A 26723-nucleotide genomic window follows, 5' to 3' on the forward strand; every position below is an offset into this window, starting at 1 on the left:
TTGAGCTTGTCTCTTTTTAATGAAAATTTGAGCAGAATTTACAATTGCAAGCTGCTCTAAAAATCAGTTTTTAATATATGTCATGAATATTCATATCATGTTGTCTACAAAACATAATTAAATTCAAATCAAATGAAGACATCTACAAGTAAAGAAAAGGGAGATACAACAAAATAAAGCCATATTGAACAAATAAAACAGATTTCAAAACAGACATTTTTTACAAAATTAATTAACATTAATTAAATTCTAACACATCAATATTTTACCCAAATACTACAATAGGGCTAGTTCAGATAATATGGCATGCATATAAAGTAAATTTAGACATTATTAAATGCAATTTTTACTGCTGTTCATTTAAGACTAAGATGTAACTTTCCGTTTGAAGTTTCAAGAAAAAAAAACAATTTAAGTCAAGCAAAAAATTTAATGCAGTTCATAATATTGTGATTGCATCGCTAGCTCCAAATATTTTGCTGTATTGAAATCATATCACTTATTTCTTAATTTACTGCACTGATACCATATTCTAACCCAACAATAGTTCCACAAAATTAAAAACATCTTGATGTCAGAATCAATTGATCAAATGATGAAAGATGTGTGTATCTATCTTAATAAAGTTTTGCACAAAAATAAGTGAAATAAACCTTTAAGAATAAAAAAAAATACACAATATACTTGTAAACTTATAGACAATACTAGTAACAAATTATGCTTCAAATAAAATGCAGAAAACAGAAGAAAATTCTGAGATTTTTGAAAAATTAATTCAATCAAAACAAAATGCTAAAAATAAAAAAGACTTGACATTATGCTAAACTTCAAATTTTCTCTATTCAAAATGCAAATTCTTACCTTTGCATTCCTAAACTCACAAATACTGTTGAATTTAAGGTACAAAAATTAATGTGTTTTTGCTAAATCTAGATGAAATATTATAAACATCAAGCATGAAACTAATTAAGGAGGTAGACCTAAGGTAAGGGACACAACTCTTACAAACCATTGAACTTTGAATTCATTCTCATGTAAAGCATCAAAGTAACTTGAATTGATTTCATTCTGTTTCAAATGAAAGCTTGATGGCTTTGGTGAAATTGAATATGATACAAACATATCACTGATTTCAAGAGTTATGTGCCTTTCCTTAGGCCTACCTCCTTAATTCTCTCATATACGGTAACAGCATATCAATGATGTAGGTTTCCACCACTAGCCTTATCCATTATTCAAGCAGTTTTTCCTACATGGCCAAACAAAACAGCAATGAACCTCCATTTCTCAATTGCAATTTGCACTTGTTTTGTTCAAGAATATCTATGTGGCTAGTGGATTAAGGAACATATTGATACATAAGAATATGACTCTTCATTACATACATATGTGGCAAGAAATGGAAATGAATTATGTAAACCCTTAGTGGAAACTGAAAGTACAATATTGATTTTTTTATGTCGCAAAATGTATTTTTGCAACCTTTATTACATGTACAGCAATATTGAGACAACACAACCGACTAATTATCAATTTATATCATCTCATTAGCCTACTGAGCACTTTTGTTTCAGTATCAAGCACTAAATGATTGTTGATTTCTTAATTTAGTAGTAGACAAATTTTATACTTTATCTGAAGCAATGTTACACAAGCAATGTAATTGATGCATGTAAAAGGGTATTGGTAAAAAAAACCTAAAAATGTTCAATCAATTATTAACACTGTACATTATATTTATGTGACTTCATCAAATATATAAAGATGAAAATCAATGTAAAAAAACTTAACATTTATAATTCATTTGCTAAAATTAACATGTGCGAAATTTAAAAACTTAACCCACAAATACCATTGACTTTCTAAATACAAAGATTGCTTCTATTCAAACTGAAACTTATTGAGGCTTTCATTACAACTGTTGAGCAAAAATTAATATCCCAAATTTATAGTTTACCTGTAGAAGTCAAGACTGAAAGAAACGCATGCAAATTAAAATTTCATTAACACATGAATAGCCTTAACCTTACAAGGCAAATGCTTATAATTTTGTTCACTTATTTACACATAAACAAACTATAAAACAAGTGTAAATTCTAAAAATAGCAACTACCACACTTTACAAATCTCTACAAGTGAATGTACCATTATAATGGTATACCCTAGTACACATGAGTCTCTTATTAAATATTAAAAAAAATTATCTTAACACAAAGACCACATTCCAGATGAACACAGTCATGCACCATTTAAATGCATAAAGACAACCATTAGAACAATAATAAAAAATTTGCCCCTAATCATCAACAAATCAAATACAAGATAAGACCACAGGATGAACAATTTAACATGAACACAACTAGTGCCAATGATTCTGGTAACAAGAAATTGCACAGCCTAAAACTGCTCTTTGTCGAACAAGAAAAAACAATTAACATTGAATAACATTAAAGCTGAGAAATCCATAATTCACCATAAAGAGCTGTCTTGATTCCCTCTAGAATTACCAAAAGGACTATATGAAGAAGCTGAAGTGTTCTTATCACCATTCGGTGTACCATTGAAAGATTTCATGCCACTGTTGGGTGATCCAAAAGATGAATAGCTAAATCCTTTCTTGTCATAATTCCATGATTTGTTAGAGTTTGCTGTAGATCCTGAAAATATAATTAAAGTAAATGCTTACAGATATTTGATCAGGTGATCACAGCTTTACTGCATTCCAAATTTTGTAGTGAAAAGGGGATAATTGAAAGGTAACTTCAATACACCAGGAGCTAAATTGCCCACCCCTACCCACCTCTTCCTATTTCCAGTGGCAATCAAAATTTGTCGACCCCATTATCCTTGTGTCCCATCCCATTTTTCATTTCATCATCATTTCATGTTGATTGCCTGAATATAGCTGAAATATTGCTGCTTGGGCGTTAAACCCCAACAAACAAACAAACAAACAAACTTTTTGACCATATTTTATGGCCATATTGGTGGTATAAATTATCATGGTTTCAAAAAAGTGTTAAGCATAATATAGTGTTCAAAAATTATTTCTTGGGTACTATTTCTCGTGGTTTTCTGTTTACAAAAAATAGTGATTAGTATATTTACAGTATCAAACTGGGCATGTACATATAAATATTTTCATGATCACTTGGCACTATATCACTCTATTTGTCATACTGAGGTGTATGTGAGCCTAAATCACTTGCCCACAAAATAAGAAATCATCATTTCGTGGCCCAAGCATTTGATTAAATGGAACAAAAAGCAAATTGTTTATGGAGGTCCCTCTTTTTATCACTCCAGCCAAGATTTTTACACCTTAGTTCTGTGTTGGCAAAGATATATGCCAAAAATATGTTTCCCCACTTCAAAGAGTTATATAATTATGTAAGTTTTGAATTTTTCATTACCTAATTAATATTACATGTATTAGTCAACAATAGATAAATTGTTTAAGTAAATAAAAACAGCCAGCAGACAAAGTACATTGAAGAGTAAAAGAAAAATATTCCATCAAAATCTGTTTCAATGCTATATTTAGAATAATCTAAAAAGCATCACTGAAAAGATATTGCATTTATTCAATTGCCATTTCTCACAAATGAAAAATTTAGAATCAATAATAACAAGACAATGTGCTGACATATAATTGGACCCTGTTTACATACCACCTGTTTAAGTATATCTAAGGATACTACACACACTGTGAAGTCAGCCTCATATCTTGACCTACGCTTACAGACTATACGACAAAGGCGATGACTTTTCATTCAATATTGTCAGCTTTCCTTTCACCTGTGGCAACATTTCTTCAGCACCTGTGTATGGATTCTTCATATCACAACTCATTTGTTATGTCAGAGCTTGCCATAACTACACTGACTTTATGTATCACACTAGATTTCTTACAATTAGACTTCTGGAACAGGGTTATGTTGTTACAAGATTGAAGTCATCACTACAGAAGTTTTATGGCTGTCATCATGAACTCCATCTGCACCATGAAACTGATTTGTTCAACATGTCATAGTTTTCCTTTCCGCTTTCGTCTACCCCAAACTTGACTTTTTATGAGCAACTAGGCAGGTGTTTCTAGAAAAGCAGAAGACACTTCCTACCGGTGCACTTTGTCCATGCTCCCAGTTTTTAGTGGAGTCTAAGTTGCTCATTTACTTTTGTTACTTTGTATGTACTATTTTGGTTATTTTATATTTTTTGTTGTGTGTGTCTGTTTTCCATGTCTGGTCTTTGTCCCTGCTTGTCTTTTGATTTCTGCTAGAATCTTGGTTTCCTTGATTACTCCTTCCTAGAAACAACCTAGACCATAAGATTATTTCATGGACTACATGCATAACAATTATCATGAGACCCAATTTTTATATGACAAAATATATTAACTATAACCTTAGAGGAAGAAGAATTGTTCAATAATTCCTACATGTATAAGTTATCTAATGATGGGTCTTTGAATTTGGTTAATGAATGACTTTTCTAAAGGAACAGTTTTTCTCAACCTTAAAGAAAAGCTGCAGGTTTTCATAAGATTTATAATCAAACAGGAGATAGTTAATTCTTCTGTCTGATTTATCTGTATTTGTGTGAAGAAAGATAATCACTTGAGGATATTGATTTACCTCTGGGGTTACTTAAGTTAATGAAATATCAATACTCCATCCTAGGAATAACTGAGAGACTATTCTAAACTATAAGATTTCAAAACAAGTCATGAAAAATTAATCAGTTTTTGATATCAATCGCCTGTCACTTCACCTGATCTAAAGTTAAAGATAACACAGAAGGATGTGTCCTATTTTTACACAAATCAATTATTCAAACTATTGTAAATCTTTCATGACCTATATAGATACAACTAAATCTCTCTACTTTATCAATTTTATCACTGAAAAAGCCAAGATTTTGATTTTTTACATAAATAATATATCGCCAGTAGTGAGCTAAGATATTGGTTGGATATGTAAAAGTATTACCATATTGGTTTTCATTTCCAGGTTTGAAGTTAGATCCTCCAAATCCAGAGTTCCCATCTTCTTTTCCTGAAATATAATAAATCAATTATTATTGTATTATACATTAATCATTTAGTACATGTACTCTTTATTAGCACAACTAAAGGAATTTGGTCATAAAAGGGAGGTGCTTTCCAGGTGACAAGCCTAAATCATAGTTTTTACTGAGCCCTTCAAAAAGGTGTCCCCATGATGGTCTTTTGTAAAAAAAAAAAAACAACAAAAAAACAAAACAAAAAAACAAAACAAAACAAAACAAAAAACAATCCAATCCAAGATTTGCTGCAATTAACCATTCATCAAAGTTTGAAGGTAATCAGTCAAACACTGGAAGCACTATTCAGGGACAACAAGCTGTGACAGATGGACGAGTCAAAAAACATGCCCACACAACAAATTATACCCCTGCAACTGTTTTGTTGGATGAAGTAAGAATGTGATGTCATAATTTAAAAAGCTCTACAGGATTTTCTCTTTTCTTTCAAATAAATAATTCTACAGTGAACTATAAATGTAAAGTATAATACAACAAATAATTCATGTCAAAATGTAAAATATGAACCTCAGCATCATGAACAATTTGATAATTATTGCTCACTGAAAAACCTACAAAAAAGGTTGCCTAAGCTTCACATGTCTCGTGTTTTAAAATCCATTGCTGGTAAACTATATATTTTTATCTTGACATTGTTAATTATTTTACACAAAATATGATCATTTGACACCATTACTAAGTATTTGATCATGCAATTGAATCGAAGAAACTTTAATTTTCCTTCAGCATTTTGACCTAAATATAAGGTTAGAAATATTTATACAGAAATATTTATACCAAAGTATGTAAGGGATTTCTAAAAGAAGATTATTCTTTTACATTTAATTCATTGGATCATTAAATTTAATATCATAATTAAGCATTATCCTAAACTCTATACACATACACAGAAAGTTCAGATAGAATACATATATTACAAAACAGAATGATATACCTAATTAACCATCAAATTAAAACTTGACTCCGGTAATAAGGAGAACACTAATTAGTATTTTTATTAGATGGTGGTATTAGGCATTCCTTTGTGATATATTCAATAAATTGGCCAAGAAACTGGCAAAAGTACATATTTTAATAAAATTAACAAATCGGATGGAATTAATGCTTCTCAAGAAAAGGGGATGGTTGAAGCTATCCATGCCAAAAGAGCCTGTGCTATATCTGCAGGTAATTACTGTTTGTAACACTTTCTGTCCATTTTTAATCCCTGGATTAAAGCTGTGGAATCTGCTGCCTCTTAAACACTGTGGTTGTCTTTATTTTTTAAATTGAAAATATGTTTTTAAGATTATCAGAACAGAATCAAAGAAGGTATCCTCTAGAGCTATCTACATCAAGTATGAAAAAGGTGCACCCAATAACCCAAAATATGACAATAGATTTGAAACCATTATAATTAACTTTGTACACGACATTGTGATTTCATGCTAAAAATACTTGACACTATTTGAACATTGTTTGTTGAATAAACATTGCCCAAGAAATGCAATTAAAAAAGCCTTTCATATATTCTCTCTTTATATTCCATTTAAAAAAAAAAACAATTCTTTTAGAATTACCACCCTTTATGGATAGTTAACTCAAATCATTTTATTAAAGTTAGTGACATGATAACTATTCATTACTTAAATAAAGGCTTCACACTCAACAAAGTGAAAGAAAGTTATTTAAAAAGCAATAAATGAGATAAAATATAAATCAAATTTCTTTCAACAAATTTCTTCAATGAAAATTCAATACAAAATTGAACATGCCTACGAAATGTAATGAATGATGCATTTTAAAGCTTTTTTTCAGTTAGAAACACATCTGTAAAATTTAATTTGATAATATTTTATGTTAAAATGCATGAAATTTAAATTACAACATTCATAGTTTGTAGCTAATGTAAACAAATATCAAAATTCAAATAAAGTCAAATAAATTTTTGGTCTACAGTAAGTCTCATTCTTTACTGCATGCATCTACCATATTATTACTCATCATTGTGAATTTGTGATTTTATAATCAATTGTTTTGAAAAGGAAGCCAAAACATTTCATAAAACAAGATTATAAACACAAATGACAACCATAGGACAGAGAAACATAGACATTCACATTTACAGTGTGGGAAAACAATAATAGATGACCTAATTAGACAAGTTCTTTCACTCACACCAGACACAACAGTATGTACTGGTATTTGAATCAAAGTCATAGTACAAAGCTTATAAGCTGTAGCATCTTTTATTTGGCAACAATCCCATAAATATCCTCTATTTTTATAATTTTAGAAAAATAATAACTGAAAACTATCAATGTAGCCCTGCCAGTAATTCTGTAACCTTTATATTACAAGATGGTTCCCTTTTGTAATTTTTGAAAGAATATTGACTATTTGGATCTGATAAAATCTAAAGTAATTGTAATTTTTAGAATTGTGCATGATTTAAAGAGGAAAAAGTCTGTATTTGGACATAATTTATGGATTTGGACACAATCTGCATACCTTTCATACCCCCATATCTTGAGTAATATGTTGTGTTGGCTTTCAGGTTTAACCCATCAGTAGTAGGCTTTATCTTATTTCCTAAGGAGACATTCTTCTGTATACTCCAAACATCATCTACTCCAAACTGGGTACCTACAAGAGTTGAATCGATAAAAAAAATGGGTGACTATTACCAATTAATCCAAAAAGACTAATGTTTTAGTCACATGTAACATTAAAATTTCATCTGCCATGTAAAATTGTTGTAACTTAAAAAAATTAGCAATTCTGTTATTTAAAAAAAAAATGCTTATGCATACATTTTCCAGATCAACTGAACATTACTACAACAATTTTAATTTTTTAAGTAATTGCTTATTCTAAACTTGAAATAAAGGTTCTCAATAATTTAGCGCAATACTTAAATTTATGAAAATAAGTTACTGAAGCACTTTTTATTCAGATTGTAATACAACTTGTTACTACCTCTAGGAGAAGTTTGTTGTTTACGTGGAGAAAACATCCATTGTTCTTCCTGCTCCTCTTTCTTTGGTCCAGTGTATAAGAACTTCTTTGTGTTACCTAAAAATAGTATTTCAAATTCCTAAAAGTAATTATTTCAAAGCAAAAGAAAAAAATATTAACAAGACAGTGTGCATGAACTAAAGACATGACAAACAGACACTATATATAAGAACTATAAACAACTGAAACTTATTTATATCACTAAATCCAGCTGAAAGACAATGTGCAGATGTTTCATTACTTTTTTTCAATTCAGGCACCTTTTCTTTTGTAAGGGGTACTTTTCATCATTTTCTTTTATTTATAACACTATCTGAAATTTTAAATTCAGGATATACATTTCAGTAGCTTAGAATGGTAGAAGTACCCGGTACTTCCTCTTAATGAAAGGCCTGCAGATTGTGTACGAGATAGACTAAACTGAAAGACATAGTTTATGACTATATCCAACTAAAAGATATTGTGTATAAAATAGACACACCAGAAAGACATTGTGTATGAGATAGACACAACTGAAAAACATTGTGTATGAGATAGACACAACTGAAAGACATTGTGTATGAGACAGAAAACAACTGAAATACATTATGTACCATTAGATCCAACTAAAAGACGTGTATGAGACTGAAAACAACTGGAAGACATTATGTATGAACAAGACACCTGAAAGACATGTATGAGATAGACACAACTGAAACACATTATGTATGAGATAGACACAACTGAAAGACATTGTGCAGCATTAAATCCAACTAAAAGACATTTCCTATCAGATAAAAAACAACTAAAAGACATGTCTATGAACAAGATACAACTGAAAGATAGACACTTAAGTGAAATATATGCACAACTACTTATCATGTCCTAACTACCTTCCTAAGTTTCATGAAAATTAGTGCAACTGTTTCCAAGGAATTGGGCATATTAAAGTGTGATAGACAGATGGACAAGACAAAAACAATGTCTCCCCTCACAAATTACATTTTTATATTATCTTTTCTGGACAATCAGGCACTTCGAGATCTAGGAGGTGTAGCAAGGTCAAGTTTCATAGGTGCCTTTGGTTACATATGCAGAATACTGAAAGTAAATTCAAAATATGTAGCAACAATCTTTTTTATTGGTAAAAATCTTCATTTAAACGATCTTTTGAACAGATAATTCAAAGCATTTTTTTATACTTTTTTTTATATCCGAAGATACTTACGACTGAAAAATATGAATTTTTCCATCTCGACATATGGACTAGGTAGTTCTGAATGCCTTCTGGTCAATTTAAATTTCTTAAATTGACCAACCAAATTAAAGTGTGATGACACACCAAAAATGAGAATGTTAAACACAATTTTAAGTGAGAATGACATTGCTCTCATTACTCTGCATATTATTACTCTTTTTCCCTGTTGATGGTCATATAGGAAGGCCATAAACAAATTTCTTAGTCATGTTATTTGAATAGATACATATCAAATGTAGCATCTGCATTCAGGGGCCATACAGAAAATCAGCAAAGCTGAATACAACATTATCTTACAGATTTCTGTAACACTTATCCATGGTTCATGTAATGATTTTTCGTATTGAAGTTATACAACAATAGCACAATTTCCTGATCGTTACAGGATGGCCTACTCAAAAAGGTAATAAATTGAAAAATGAATCAATATGAACTATTATGGCTCTTGAGAAAAGCAGTGCCAATATTGAAACATTTCCTGATCAATTGAGAAAATATAAAACCAACACATGACATTAATTTCTGAAATAATGTTTATAGTGGTAAGAAAACAACTCAAATTTTGTATCAGGAGTAACAAAGCTTTCATGGTTTAATAATAACAGTATAAAATACTTTAGAATAAGACCACTATACAACACTATGTCAATACAATCAACTTGACCTGACATGTTTGAATACATTTAAAAAAAAAAAAAAAAAAAGGCCCTGCTTCATCAAATTGTATGAAGTAAACTGAACTTACAAATGGAAATAATAATTGTAATAAATAAAAGAACAATGTAAGCAAAAACTTATAACCATCTACTGTTGTTTAATTTTAATTGGTACAATGTAAATTCCTCAATAATGAGATTTTCTAAATCAAATTACCTTTATTACATCCTGAGTTGACCATAATTATGGACATAACTTTTGTTTGACAGGAAAAAATTAACAACCACCACTATTCCATGTTTCGTGCTCTAAATGTTATTTAACAATATCTAATAACAAAGCCTACTATTTATAATTCCTTCTCAACATTTAAATGTTTATAGATTAAATCAACTTAATTCTTTAACCTATGACAATTCGTGTACAAGTAATACTGCCAACTACAATAACAGTTTATATTGTTCCTATATTTATTTGGAATTTATCCCAAAATGGGGATTGTTCAAATATCATGCTGATGTGACTTCTATTTTTATAATCTAAAAGCCAGCCCCTTTTTTCCCTAAAGAAATATTTTTTAAAGCAGATTTAAAGAATTTGTCATGACAAAATTAAAAATAAGACATAGGAAACATCAGAAATACAATGTGATTTATCAACCACACAGTAATTATATCATGGACATTCCTACCTCTAAGAGATGCTTTGTTAACCAACAAGAATTTCTCTTGAATGAATCTAAAACATCTTTCTTTAATGGGTTAATTTTCTTTATCCTGTTTTACCAGGAAAAGAGTTCGTTTAAAATTTGTCCAATTGAACTGATGTTTTTGAAGGACAAACAAATTTGAAATCAATCCATCCATAGGAAGGCACGATAACTGCATCAGAATTTGGACTGAAATATGGACAGAATGGTATACAGAAGGACAGGGTGATTCCAATAAATGGTACAACAGAATATATCTTATTTTTTCTCCTTTTTTCAAACTCTCCAGATCATATGCACATTTAGAATAGTAAGGTCTCAAGAAATGCATAGGGTCTGGACAGTTAACTAACCATGGTAACTAGTGTCAAATATATATTTCTTTTTACAAAATATCTACTGTTTCCCATTTATTTAGCAAAACAGCTTTGAGTAAAACATGAAATGTAGGACCAATATAACATGGGTTTAAATATACATGTAAAAAGCAGTCAACGTGCATAAAGTATAATTTTTACTACCAATACTATAACTATTTCCTAAGCAGTCAATGTGCAAATATCAGTTGCTTTTTTTTTACTACAATGTATGAACTTTTCCAAAGGAATCAATAAGATTTTTTACTATAAACTTTTCCCAAGTGGTCAATATGCATGAAATATAAGGTTTTTTTGCTATCAATACTATCAACATCAATTTATTTAAGGTATTAATATTTGCATCTGAGCAACTTCATTTGTCATTATTTCATATAAAAATCAATCTTTTGTAATTATATGAGTACCGGTAATTTTTAGTTAATATCAGGGTAGGAAACACACTCAAATTCCAGCCAGTCCTGAATACAATTTTTCAATATATTTACTATATGGCTATAAAAAGTTTTGCTAAAATTAGCCAGCCCTGCCATACATACAGTACATACTTATGGCCTAAATACTTTTTAGGTCCAGCTCAAGTCATTTAGGTACATATTTAAAAGTAGTTTGTATCAATTTGACTATTTACATGCAAATAGCCAAATAGATACAAACTACATTTAAATAAATTCCCATATGGTCTAGCAGTTTATCCACATGTACCAGATAGCAGTAAACTGTGCTAAGGCCAAGAAAAAAAATATGGCTATTTAAGGTCATATTGGATGAAAAAATATGGTGGGTAGGTAGGTCGGTACGTAAAATCATTTTATATGGACACCTGTGGTAGGATTTATTGACTTAAATAGAACTTAACTACAAATGATAGTTCAGCAGTATTTCATAAACAAAAATATTAGTAAATTTTGCTAGGGTCAGCAGAAAATACACCATAAACAGACAATTTTTTTTCTTAGGCCTAATATCTTTACTAGTGGGTTTCAATTTTCATTGTTTGTCAAAATTTCATCATTATTTTATGGCTTTCTGAATATGTGGATCACATTATATATAACCCTTCTTTAAAAAGTTTTCAACATAAAATTTTGATTGGAATTCTAACCCACAACAAAACATGATACCAATTAAGTAGCAATAGCTCAGATTAAGTTCATAAACCATTTTTCAGTTTTTGTTGTGGATATAAAGAGGTCTTTAGTAGAAAATCTCAAATATTTTGGCTGATATGGCAGTGAATAACATGGTATTAATGATTAATTAATACATATCATATCAATAAATAATCCTTTAGATTTTGAAAAATGAAAGAAGCAAGACATAAAATAAAGTTGTAGTTATTACACATAAAACAGTTCCAAACACAATAGAAGCAAAAAGAACAAATAATAAATCCATAATACATGTATGGTACAACCTGCACACAAATAAAAAGTATGGGCATATCTGCATGAAGCCTTATAGCCTATAATATGTGCATATGGAGTTTTTATAAGTAGATAAAGAGAATTATAAGAATAAGAATAAGCTATTAAACTCACTTTAAAAAAAAATTATGAATTAAATATTGTTTTATGTGGGACATATATTGAATATATGAAAGAAATTTTAATTGAGCTTCTAAAATAATGTTACATAACAATTATATCATTCATTTCATAATAGTTTTATGAAAACAATTGGCATATGATTTCATATTAAACTACTTTCAAATACAAATCAATACTTCACCATATTAAGTCTACCCTTGTTTTTAAAATCAAACTAAATGGAATTATTTCTCTAGATTTGATCTTACCTCCATTATCAGAATCCATTATACAATAAGTTTTAACATGTCATATATAAGATATTTCATTTTCTTCTACATAAATATCATGTCTCACAGTTGTACGGTTCAATTTTCACTTGCTTTGTGTCAAAGACATCGTTTGCACGAATCAATCCAATATGATCAGGTGATATTAAGGTAGAATGATAATTCAATAGTTTCCCTTCTAATCAATGAAGCACAAATAGATGGACAGAGAGTGACATTTTGTTCTAATCGATAATTTTGATCCCATTTACTTTTGTGATATAAGTACATAGGTAAATATACTTTGTTCACCTTTATATCTACATGGTAAGTATAGGAAATTTTATAACATTTAAATAGTGAACAGGTAAAAATCATCAAAGAAACTATCTCAATACACACCAAAGTGAGAATTTCTACATTACATAAGTGTTTAGCGATAAGGAATGAAATGGTTTCTTGAGAAAATTAAAGTTTTCATTTGTGCACTTTAAAGTTCTCACAAAACTTTAATTTTTAATGTCAAAATCAGCACCTGAACTTAAATAGTCTGATATTTAACTTTGATAATGTGAAATTCCTTTTTAATTTGTTTTGTGCATTTTGTGCATACAAACTAATATTAACATCTTCAATGTTATCAGCAAAAATTAAAAACTAAGATGTTTAAGGTTAAAGGTCATAAGAAGCATTACAACATCTGTGATGAACATTTGATAACAAAACTTTGTGGTAAATATGTGACACTGTTGGGGGACTTTATAACAAATTTGAAAGAAGAAATTATATTTTATGTCATGCAAAATAAAATTCATTACACAGAAAGTTCTGTTGTAGCAGAACTGAAAACAGCACTATTTGTAATGTGTAAGGATGAGTATTAAAATCAGTATAATTTCCATCAATTTTCTTGAACTTATTGAAAAATAGATATGCAAATTTCACAATAAATTAGAAAATGTCTTCATTTATGTGGGCCCATTTATGTCAGAGTCATCTGATGTACAGTAGATGTAATATATGAGAAATCACCACAAGAGCAAAAGCAAGGCAAAAGAAATTTATAACAACTTCAGAAAGACATTGATATCAAAGCAATTTAGTTGCCTTTCATGTTTGAAGACATACACTTATTTCCTACCAGAATTTGAATGTAACCAAAATTGTTGGTGAATGAAGTGAAGTAAAGACAAATAGAAAAGATGATACCAAATCACCCAACATTAACATGAAGGGTTTGATACAAAATCAATGTTAAGAAATGTCCAGGATAACCATTTAATCAACACAAAAAAGAGAGAATGTACATGAAGCTTTAAGCAACACAATAAAAAAAACAATGGCCAGCTCAAAATTCTAATTTTTTTTTTCAAAAATGGTACAGGAGGCATTGTGAGAAAAACAGGTTTACAACAGACTGCAATAAAAAAACTCTAAATTTCCAATACATGTACAGTACAATGTACATGTATTTAAAAATCTTGACACCAACCATGTGAGACTGCATAGTAGTCTTGTCAAAAATTGATCAATTTAAAAATAAATACAATTCGTGATACCAATCTCAGGTATTAAATCAATTCTTTTAAAGTGACATGGATAATCTTCTGATAACACAGATATCTGTTTACAAATCTACACTTGAAGTTTATGATCATTTTCCATTCAATAGAACCATCCACTTATGGAGGCCTTAAAGTGTTGGACTGATAAAAAATGTATACTGTTAATTAAGTATTCATACAATTAATTTTTTTTGATTTTAAACATTTAAATACTTCAATCAAAAGAGAAAAATATGCTGCTGAGAAGTTAAATTCTTACAACATTTACAAGGAATTGAAAAATACTAGATGTTGCGATTTTTCATGTATTGTTCATAATACACTGTATTTTCTAAGTACTGATATTCTCAATTCATCCTACTAAATAGCACCTCCAAAATACTTCTCAGGCACTGATTAACATTATATCAAATATTTTCTCATTCAAGTAGTTCTTCCTAGGCAATGGTTAATGTGCATCTCATATGAGTGAGGTCTATATGAAATTCACAGAAAGCATTAGAACAAACAAGAAAACTACAGGTATGAGTAGTTGTACGTCTCTTCCAATACCCTTCTACTGTCCTTCATTAAGGGAGAGACTCTGCCCAAATCAAATGTAAAAATAAAAAATTATAAAAATTTAGAATCTGCACAAATAATGGTAATTTATTGGAGATTTATTGTTAAAATAACTATATTTTCCGTGTAAAATAAAAAATATTTGCTACCACTGTAAAAACAACCCCATGTTTTGTATTGTTGAAGAATACTGATATATAAAGATAACTGATTTGGTGAGTATGTCAAAAAGACAACAACCCCTTCAGAATAAAAATTGTAAGCTCAAGGCCACCCATAGGTCTTCAATGAATGACAAGGAAACCCTCATACCACCGGGAAAGCAACAGCTATCCCCAAAACAACATTATGCACAGGTACAACAAAATAGTTGCTCCTGTGGACTCCAAAAACATAAAAGTATACTAAAATGGCAAACGAAACAAGACGTACAGAGGCCAGAATTTCTTACTTGGGAAAGGCGCAAAAATGTGGCAGGTTTAAAATACTTTGTCATGATCATAACCCTTCCCCTTTAAAATCTGGCCACTGTGGAAAAAAACATAGTCTAAATCCCAAAACTGCAATAAAAATGTGTGAGCATGACACAAGATATGATAATGTGAGTATCAAAATCAAAGGTAACTATTAATCTATTTATTGGGACATAATTCGATTATATGACATTTTTAATCATTTTGGTATAAGTCTACTTTTGTCCCCTAAAAATCTAGTGGTATGACTATACACTGCTGGAATGTGACATTGTTGTCATTCAAAACTCCAAAGAAGACGTGATGATTTCACAAATCACTCCCTTTGTTTTTCCATAAAAAATATCTAAGGAAAAAAGTACAGATTACCGATAAATTCAATTATTCTGACAGTTTAAAAACAATTCAATTACAACTGATAAACTGAAAACTATAAAAATAAAGTAATTTTATTTACTTTTAAGGGTTACAATACAGCAGGAAAATAGTGACTCTACTGTATAGAGTGGAAAAATTAAAATTTTAGATTAATAGTACAGTATATATAAAGCCTATCTGGCCAAGTGGCCTAGGACTTTGTGCAAGCGGTATTGTCACTAATTTCACAGAAGTACAAGTTTCAGTCCCTTGGAGGGGATGACCAATTTGACAGTTCTAACACTTGAAGGAATTTTTCAGACCCTATTATAGCCAGCACTCCACAGTTTAGTTTAGTTTCCCACTTTTGGCTAGGGATGAAAAATGACATACATGGAAACTGGTGGTTGCTATAGCAATTAAAAATGAAGAATCTATTGTTGATAAAACATTTTCTGAAAAAAGGGGACTTTTAAAAGTATTTTGCAATGTTTCTATATTTTCAATGTTGAAGGGGCTTTTTTTCAATGACAATTTGACTTCATTGTGAAAGTGACAGTAAGTCAATTTTTCACCATGCTAAATTTAATAAGTAGATTACAAAGTGAAATAGCTCAAAATCTAACCGGCGATGCCCATATGAGGAAGGGGTTTTCGAAGGAAAAAGTTTGAACAGTTTCAGGGGATGAAATAAAAATTGCAGATATTTTGCGGGAAATTTGATATTTTTAAATCTGATTTTATGAACTTTTTTGCAAATTTTCGCATATTTTTGCATGGTTTCTATGGTAACCCTATATGCTGTGGGTAATTTTTTTCCAAAAATTTTTACTGCATCCTGAAGGCCTTGGCTAGAGCTATTTCTAAATATATAGATTTACAGATGCTTGACATTTTTTTAAAGTGATAAATGTTACAAAGCATCAGATTACAAGACCAAAATTAGGCAGTTCTACAATAATGTGGAGTGCTGGCTTAAAGGGAGCTGCCTATACCCCTACACATTTAAAAAATTGCTTTACTTCTTAGAAACTAGTGTTTTTATGCTATGCTTTGATACAAGGGTTAAAAAATGTAACTTATGGTATGGACCTATGTTGTTGTTAGCTAAGAAGTCCCTAGCAACCAATTATGCAGATTTTTTGCACAGTTAACAGAACAATCATTGAACTGATTCATGTTTGAATATGGCTCTTGCCATCACAAAGAATGAAATATATTTTTAAAAGCTAAATATTTGCCCAGGTTATATGTAAAATAATTAACCGGGCTACTTTTAAGTGCACAATAAGCAAAGGTTTAATAACCTTAGACCTGGAGTGGGCCTTTTAGTATTTGGTTTTCAGTTCATTCAGATTTCTGTGATTTTTCATGCGATGAGCTTCAAATGCACTATTTTGGCATAAAACTTGTGTTAGAAGCTTACAAAACCCCAAATGTAGGGTTTATAAGTATATATAGGTTGTGATTTTGTATGTTTTAAGTGGAAATTTTCCTTTAAAAGATGATTATAGCAAAACAGTGAAATGCATATCTGCACTTAGGTATAAGGAAAGTTCTCCACTAATGAAGAGGAGATAGCCTAGTATGAGAATGTCTCTAAAATTGTTATCAATTGTCTAATTATGATAAATTTTGTATCATTTCACTCGTAAGAAGGTAAGCTTTCAAGAAATAACTAGAAAATTAAAATATTTAATATTGCATTCTGCTTATAATTACATTATCTTCCCAGTATCAATTGGATCCAATAGATCAGTGTCCAGAATAGTGTCATTACACTATGAGACATACATATATACATGTATGTAAATGTCTCAGAATAGCCTAGCTGGCCGAGTGGTCTAGGGTGTTGAATTTTGTGCAGGCGGTGTTGCCATAGATGTCACAGTGGTACAAGTTCGAGTCCTGCGGAGGGAACGACCAAAAAAAAATGCATCGCAAATTTGACAGTTCTAACATCATTGGGAATTTTTCAGACCCTTCTATACATGTATATATATATATATATATATATATATATATATATATATATATATATATATATATATATATATATATATTGAAACATCCATAGTAAATTTCAAGACTTTTAAAGTGTTCACACAGCCTTTGTCTCAAAGTATAATCATCATACACATAAATCCTGCCTAAAATATTAAAAATCCTGTTATCTGTTTTTTATCAATTGGGAAAAAAGATCGTAATGGATATACATTTTTATGTAACAGTTCCCAAGGCCTATAAATTTGTACAGCCTATTAGCATCTATCTCATACACCGCCGCAGGATAATAGTTCCATTGGTATACTCCTTTCGAGCTCAAATGCAAACACTTAGGTCCCTCTTTGCAGTTATTTCTAAAATATCAAGTTTAATTCCGTGTTATTTACGCCAATAAACAAAACCATTAAACAAGTTTTACTCTGAACTATATTTGCTGATTAATTTGGTTTAATAATTAACAACCAAAATCCAATTGAAAATAGTTGACCTCTGACCTCTTAACAGTACCTATTGTTGATTTCTATGCATTTACCCAAACAAACCAGTTGTTTAATTTCAATGTTCAAGTTGTCTACAAATGTTAGACACATAATAAGCCATTCAATGTTATGCTAGGAAGGAAAATCCACATTATCCAAAAAACCCACAGTTGACTACAATTCATACCTCCCTCAATCACGCAAGAAAGGTACAAAGCATTGGTTTCTGACAATGGAAAATCTTATAATAGTCATCAATCTCAGAAAGGAAAATGTAAAGAGGGATGCTAAGTATCAATTGAAAGAGCTGTCTTAACATTTCATACTGGGTGGATCAAAATATTTCACAGGGAGGGGGCAGTGATTCTGATAAAGAAAGGGCTACAAGCTTTTATTTCGTCACATTCTGCCAAATCCTATACCAACTTAAAAACAAACTGGTGACTCAACCCCCAAACCTTTCCTGATGTATCCATCACTGTTTTATGCATTTCAGAACAGCAGCATTTATACAAATAGAGCCTTTCTTTGCATTAGATCATTTCTCCAGAAGGATACATTCTTTTTTTTTAATGGCCACAGAAGACATTCTCATCACATATTCCTCTGAACAAAAAAAACTAAAAACTGACATTAAAAACTATTTGTGTACTGATCATATAAATCTTAATCCATTCTTAGCACATTATTGCCTAGTGATATCAGAAGGAGATGACAAATAAAAAAAACTTTGCTTAACCCGTTGCCTAGTAATTTTTATAATGCAATTTTCCCAAAATGTTTCCATCGGCAGTCTGGTGTTATTGCTAATTGTATTTGAAATAATGGTTCTAATTGGCTATTTGGCCATATATGAAGAAACTATATGTTATTTCAAAAGTAGATGTATCTCTGATTATATCTGATATTAGAGCTGTAGGAGTTCGATGGCTAGTTTTCCTTCATCAGACCTTACAGTTAATTCATTTCCTAAGACTTTGTCATAGATGTTAATGTTGCAGTACTGTACATGTCTTTTGAGTTTGGCGCCCAGAAACTAAGTGCTTTAGGCCTAAAAAAATTTGGTGTTTCTGGTAACATCTTCAAAATTAGGGTTGGTACATCGTAGGTAGGGGTTTTTTGTTTGTTAGTCTTTTTTTTTTTAATGAATTTTGAACCTCCACATTGGAGAACAGGTGATTCAAGTAAAAAAAAAAAAAAATGATGAAGGAAACACCAAAAATCCATATATATTTTTTTTTTTTGACACCATAAAAAAATGAAGAATCGCTAGGGAAAAAAATAGGGTGGATCGGGTTACCGGAAACACAGATTTTTTTTTAGGTCTTAAGGGGACATATACTGTTCAATGTAGGTTTCAATGCAACAATTCGTAGCACCTGACCCATAGCTTTTCAACTGAGAAATAGGCATAGCTAGATAAGAGGTATATGTACACGTGTTAAAGGGCCGGGTTGATATAAACAATTGTTGCTCAAGTTTGAATGATTTGACAGACAGTTTCCACCTGGAGTTTGCTAAATTGAACTTCGACTTCAAAATTAAAAAAGTGGAAATGCAAACTAGTAGTATGTACCGTAGTTCAATTATCCAGGTTGTCTGAGAGTTTCACACACTGCTATGATACTACATGAATTTTTGTGTGATATTTTCAAGATATATAATATTGAATGTCTAGGACTACTGGGGTTGGCAAGGCAATGGGCCGTTTGTCCTTTCTAACATGAAATGGCCCTTTCACAAAAAAGAAATCTATATGGATTTTTAACAAATGGCCCCTTCAAATTTAAAATATCTTTCCAAAAACCTGAAAATGATGCCTTCTTAAAATTTTCGTCCCAACCACTGGGCCTATGGGATGAATGCACATATTTTTGATATTCTACGAAATATTCTTAAAGCTCAACAAAAAGATATGTGCACAAAATTTTATTATTGAACTTTTTCTTAAGTCAAACAAATAAAAATGCTTGATTTAAGATTATGTCTCAGTTAATCTTTTCTGATAGTCTTGAGGTCTTCTCTACTTTTTTCTAAGTTTAAAAAAAAAAGGAATATTGTGGTTTTGAAAGTTCGGGAAATGTACATCCATATAGATCTTTCTCCACTGTTAAATTCTAGAGGATGTTCAAGAAACCAATCCACCTTAAAAAAAATATAGTTTTGATTGTATTATCTAAATGGAAGCATAGCTTTTGTAAGTTAGGAAAGGCATTCATTATCTTCTTAAAATAGATGGTCAGTCGTGTCAAAAATATTTGATGTGCATTTGCTTATATCATATTAGGTTATGTGTGCAGTGTGGAAACCATTGCTCACCAGCTCACCAAATAGAGTAGATGTGTAATTTGGCAAGTTCTCATCAGCTTACACTCATCAATTTGGTGACCGCCATTTGATTGGCGGGTTCCAAGGAAAGTTAAACCAGCCAACAGGTTATTTAGTAAAACATCTCTTAACATTATATATTAAAAATATGTTCCCTACATTTTAAGAAGTTTAGGTTGAAAATGTCAAGAGAATTTGGCATGACATGCACAATTTTATTGACCTGTAAATCATTGTTTACAATTGCCATTTTGATTACCGGTAAACGGGATGTGCAAAAACATTCCACACCTCGTATTAGTATTCAAACGAAATTATCTTGGTAATTTATGATATGTTACCTTGCAAAGTAGTTGTTTATTGTCAAAATGAAAATGAACAAGAAGCCAATGATAAACATTTTGTTGTTTCATGATGATGAATATGTTGAAATATAATTTTATTTTTAATATATGAGTTCAGAAATGGAGTACTTATTTTGTTACTGTAAAGTACATGAAAAGCTTCAATGGGAGGGAATATTCATAAATGGAAAAGTTTTTGATAAATTTAAAAACAAATGAAAAGACAGCTGAAGAAAGAAAAAGAAAGGGAGAAGAGAGTCAAATCCAAGAGAAAACAGATAATAGTACAGAAAAAAAAACATAAAAATGTAAAGAGCATAGACATTTTTTGAATGAATGGAAAATAGAAAGAAAGTGGCCAGTCAAATTTCTATTTGGCTTGCAAGATCAATATTCCACAAGCCAGAATGGCAAGTTTGAAAAAAAAATGGTTTCCCACACTGTGTGTGTAAAATATTCCTTCCATCCATGGAGAACTGATATTGTTCCAGAAAAGTACAAAGTACATTTTTAATATGAAACCTTAAAAAAAGGATATTGCTGGAGTTGCTCATGAACATACCTGTTAACCTTTTGAATGCTCAGAGAGTGAGATCTCCCTCTTTTTAGCTTTTCTAAGAGGGAGATAATAAGCATAATGACCTTTTTCAGAGAAAAAAGAAGGATAATTTTGCTGGAAATTCATGTACAAAGATAAGACAAAGATATACAATCTATGATAATCTCATTATCTACTAAGGGTTTCTAATCAAAATTTGAGTAATTAATAAAACAAAAGGATCAATTATTTGTTGATTGTTTCTCAATGATTATTATGTTACATAAACATTGTATTTTTAATAAGCCATTTAGAACATAATTTGTTCAATATTTCTGCTACGAGGAAGAATTTGTGGGGAGAAATTTGTGAAAGAGGGAGATTTGTCTCTCCCATATAGGAGACTTTCTCTAAGAGGGAGATTGACCCAAAAAGAGGGAGTCTCCCTCCTAAAGAGGAAGGGTTAACAGATATGCATGAGGGTTAAATGAAATTTCAAGAATAATGAAACTCACAGTGTTCACTTTTATAGGCAATGCCTATTCCATATTAATAAAGTATTTTAAAATGTAGTAATTTCTTCCATCATATGCATGTAATATTGACAGGGTGTGTTCCCCGAACGCCTACTGGATTAAAACAACATCTCATTAGGTATAGGGATTAAGAGGCCTCAAGGGATGTGTAATTATTAATTTACCTGTAAAATTACCTGTAATTGAAAAGTAGACATTCATAATTTAATAATGTGTAGTGATGGACCCTTCATTTTAGTATAACATTTATATAATTTTCTATATCTATATATAAAATAAGAATAAAATTGTAGATTTGCAATAAACTATATTTCATAATTTCATATAAATAAATAAAAGCTAACAACATTATTCATGATGTTTAAAAAATAATAGAAAATTTAATATTTTGCAATAATTATTTTCAAAGTAAGCATTATCTAACAGTTATTATACTGAGCAAATATTTAAAAAAATTAGATAATTCATAAAACAAACTAAGTGGTCCAAGCTTTGCACAATTTGAAGCGATTAAGCAAATAATTAAATGATTAAAGTCCGGAACTTAACAAGCTGCCTGTAATTGCTGTCCAGTGATTCGTGTTCATCATGTCAGCTTATGTGAACAGCACAAGCTCTAAAGTTGTATAAAGGGGACTGAAAAATGTAAATTCCTCATTCAACGTCAAACAATGGCAAATGCACAACTGAATGTAATGTTCATAACTAACAGAAAAGGGGGCCAGAACCTAGCCTTAGATGGTTTCTTATACAGAGTTAACCGCAGGACACCTGACAAGGTGTTTTGGAGGTGCATAGTTCCAGGTTGTTCAGCCTCATTATCAACAGCTAACAACATACCCACTGGTTTTCGAAGGCAACCACATAGTCATGTAGAAGATCATGCAGAAGTTGTTTCAAAACAGATTATGAACCAAATTACCAAACGTTGCTTAGAGGAGGTCAGACCAATACCTACTATATTCACAGAAGAACTCAACAAACTTCGAGACGATGAGTGGGATGATACTACTAGAGAAGTCGTTGAACATCTGCCCACTTTCAACTCCGCTAAGTCATCACTTTACAGAGTTCAACATAAGCAGACACCACCACTACCAAAGACTCAAACAGACATCAGACTCAAGGGTAAATGGACACAAACAGCAACAGGATTCTTACTATTTGATAACACACACCAAACCAGCAGAATGATAGCATTCGCAACAGAAAATCTTCAAGACCTAGCCACTACTGACAAATTCTTTTGTGATGGTACCTTCTACACATGCCCTAGTCTCTTTTACCAAATCTACACCATACACATACTTATCGACGACAAAATGACACCAGTTGTATACGCTTTCCTACCAGGAAAAAGTCAAGCTACTTACACCCGTTTTTCACTCTACTACATGACAAGGTAAGCACTAAATGTATTTAGAAAACATATACACATTTTTGATTTGAAATAAAAAAAATGATGAGATATGGAGTAAGTGTAATTGAGACAAATCCCATTAAAGATTTTGTAAAAAGTGCAAGTGAATTATACATTTTTGTAACTGTTATGACTTTGGGCTTGCAGATAAATACTTAGAATTTACTATATTGACATGTTTTCTATAAGAGTTTTTGTAAATTGATAACAGGTAACAATTACATCAATTATAATGTATAATTTTTATTATAGATGGCAGAACATGGACTTCAATTCACTGCAACCAATGCATATCTAGACTTCGAGACAGCTGCTCACAATGCAATCAAAGATGTGTTTCCAGGCGTACATACTAAGAGATGTTTTTTTCATTACGCACAGGCCATCTGGAAAAAGACACAAGCCAGTGGACTACAAATACCGTACCGAGACAACAATGATGTGAAAACGTTAGTGAGACGTGCTGCTATTCTTCCTCTTATACCCATGGACGCCATTGAGGATGTTTGGTTCCAGGCTCTTGAAGACCGTGACGACACCAACATCACACAAATAACTCAGACTTTTACAGATTATGTCACAGAGCAGTGGGTGGAAGGAGACCGAACACGTTGGAACCACTTTGGAACACAAAGACCTTGAACCAACAACAACATCGAAGGGTGGCACAGCAAAATAAAGAAGATGACACAACAAGCCCACCCCAACATATTTACTGCAATTAAGATGTTTAAAGATATTTAAAATGCCAACGACATCAACAGAATACAGGGAGCAGCCGGTGGAACTACCAGACCACGCGCCAAGAAATACATGAACATTGACCGCCGTCTCGCCACATTGAAGAACCGTTACCAAACAGGAATCATAGATTTAATGACGTATGCTGACTCTGCTTCCGAACTTCTTCACCTTGCTTGAACATTTCTAAGAACTTAAAAAAATGTGATTCATGTTTTCATTTGTGACATTAGTGCTGCACTGTGATATCTGCTTAGAATAATTATGTTGTTACTTGTTGGAAATTCATGTTTTATATTGATATTTATATTAAATTACATATAACATTTGGATAACATGAAATTGAAAACAGTGGAATAGTGCTGTACTGATAATGTATGTCTGTATGTCATTTATTGTTATAACTTTATGTTGTATGCTTATTTATATTTCATATGACATTTAATGAAATAAAATTGAAATCTTACATTAAGTCTTGTATAATTATAATAAAAATATATTTCATAGGTGAAAACAACAAATGTAAAATTTAAAAAATATAACCATATTATCATCAATAAATAAAATTTTAATCTTTGATGATATTTGTATATTTTATATTTTTTGTTGTTGTCATCTATTAGATATAGATGTGTAGAATTTGACATAAATTTACAAAAAATACAGGTAACTTTAATTGTATGCCCCTTTAGATGGCCTCTTCATCCATAAAATTAATGACATCATGTTTTAATCCAGTAGGCGTTCGGGGAATAAACCATTGACAGATATCTTTTTATAAGCAAATAAAATCAGGGTCACTTTCCAGATTTCATATACATGTTAGGGTCAAGTTCCAAGCCCAGATCCAGATTTTATGAACACTCCAAAAATTAGCAAATGGTAGCGTAGCCCCTAGCACCCACTTTATAGGGAGCACGGCGAAGCGTGGTGAGCTCTACGGTTATTACGTATACTTTCTAAATTTCCCTTAAGGTTCCCCAATATACTAACAAAAAAAAAAGTTATGTCCCGGAAGTAACAAAAAGTGACTGTCTTACGGAGAAAATTCATTATTTCCTTCAATCAAATAAATGAAAAAAATATAGGTTAAGATTACGTTTCAGTAATAGTAAATTAATCATTTCTGATAGTTTTCAGATCTTTAACTTTTTTTAACTTATTTAAAGAAGTGATGTTATTAAAACTTCAGGAAACAAGTGGCTGTACGTACGTGTATCACCACTGCTCCACTGTTGCTGTTGTCAAGAACCTAACCCGCCTTGGAAAAAATATAACTCTAATTGTATTAATCAAATCGAAGCATAGCTTTTTTAAGATAGGAAAGGCAATCATTTTCTTGTTTGCAGCTGTCAGTTGCGTTTGAATTTTGTTTACGTCACATGATATGTTTAAAATATTCCCACCATTCGTGGAGAACTGTAAAAGCTAAAACTGAAAAGGTTGTTACTAGAGATGCTTTTAATAAAAATTGTAAAGTATGGCGAAGTGTTACATAGCTATCGACTATATAAAAGGCGAAGGGAAAAGAAGGATGGGGTTGGAATTTTTTTAGAAAAAAACTTATTTCATAGTCACTTATTTCAAGCAGTTAAAAATTAGCTCCTTGCTCACTCATTGAAAAAAAAATCCCCATTATTTAACAGGACAGATTTTCAAATAAAACTATTGATTTTGCTTGCCTTTGAAATTTAAATAGAAATATTGCACTTGCAAAACAAACATTTTCGTCCGACCCCCATCCTTTTTCATTTTTGTAATGTTTTTATCATTTTGACAAATCTCGCACAGACAGTACATGTGTGGTAAAGCTCTCAGTGCTCGCTGATTTAGGCAATGCCTACTCCATATTAAATTTGTAAAGGTCAAGGAATAGTTCTCGCCAAAAAGTAATTCATGCCAAAGGATTTTTCGCTCTTTCCTGTGAGACAAGTTGTTCATGCCCAAAATTTAATGTAAAACATCTGATTGCTGATATTTCTCTCTAAAATGAGCCATCATCCAACAATTTTCACTGAGGAATACAATTTTGGTGAGCAGATTGGCGAGAAGTGCTTCTGCCTTGAAAATGCCTTTAAATGGCGAGATCAGTACTCTCTGACCAGTACTAGTAGACCCAACCCCATTAAAATGCTGAAAATTAGAAACTAAAAATATTTCTATTTACAAGAAGAGCAGTGTATCTAGAAATCGTATAAAAATATTTCTTATAGCCTATAAAGTACTGGTTCAAGACAGACAGAGTCAGAACTAAAGCCAGTGCCAGTAAACTAAAAAAAAAATGTTAAGCAGTCTTTGCTATGGCACGATGCTGTACATGCAAAAATATGTCAAAGACTAGTAAAGACTGAGAATACTTTATAGTTTCTTTCATTATGCCTACCCTGTGGTTTACTTTCGTCAGTCCTCATCTAAAATCAGTTGACATTCATTACTAAACAGATAAATTTGTTGACATCTTCGTCTGCTGAGAACGAGGCGTACAGAGTTATCGTTCCTTATTAAAATTTAGGA

General features: G+C 31.0%; 1 protein-coding gene across 3 annotated transcripts; it reads right to left on the minus strand.

Annotated features, from left to right (window-relative positions):
• LOC148614835 (uncharacterized) lies at nt 1-26723 on the minus strand. Of its 3 annotated transcripts, none has more exons than XM_088589257.1 (5): nt 26593-26723; nt 8044-8139; nt 7576-7710; nt 4992-5057; nt 1-2657 (listed from the first exon to the last, which is right to left on the minus strand). In XM_088589257.1, exons 1-5 carry the CDS (start codon nt 26618-26620, stop codon nt 2470-2472), a joined length of 513 nt encoding a protein of 170 aa, XP_088445383.1. In that variant the 5' UTR covers nt 26621-26723; the 3' UTR covers nt 1-2469. The 3 variants fall into 3 exon arrangements, with proteins under 3 accessions (XP_088445383.1, XP_088445384.1, XP_088445382.1); XM_088589258.1 differs by lacking the exon at nt 26593-26723 and adding an exon at nt 12861-13180; XM_088589256.1 differs by lacking the exon at nt 26593-26723 and adding an exon at nt 10193-10340.

The sequence above is a fragment of the Perna viridis genome, chromosome 6 (assembly GCF_037379345.1).
Source record: "Perna viridis isolate PV_CMFRI_1.1 ecotype Kerala chromosome 6, ASM3737934v1, whole genome shotgun sequence".
In the NCBI taxonomy this organism is placed as follows: Eukaryota; Metazoa; Mollusca; class Bivalvia; order Mytilida; family Mytilidae; genus Perna; species Perna viridis.

Excerpts from the sequence above, each read along its gene's own strand:
- LOC148614835 (XM_088589256.1), bottom strand. The coding sequence starts at position 10,229 with ATGTCCATAATTATGGTCAACTCAGGATGTAATAAAG. Across the intron at positions 8,140-10,192 it reads CAACTCAGGATGTAATAAAG|GTAACACAAAGAAGTTCTTA; the intron begins GTAATTTGATTT and ends TACTATTTTTAG. Across the intron at positions 5,058-7,575 it reads AAGATATGGGGGTATGAAAG|GAAAAGAAGATGGGAACTCT; the intron begins GTATGCAGATTG and ends ATTATATTTCAG.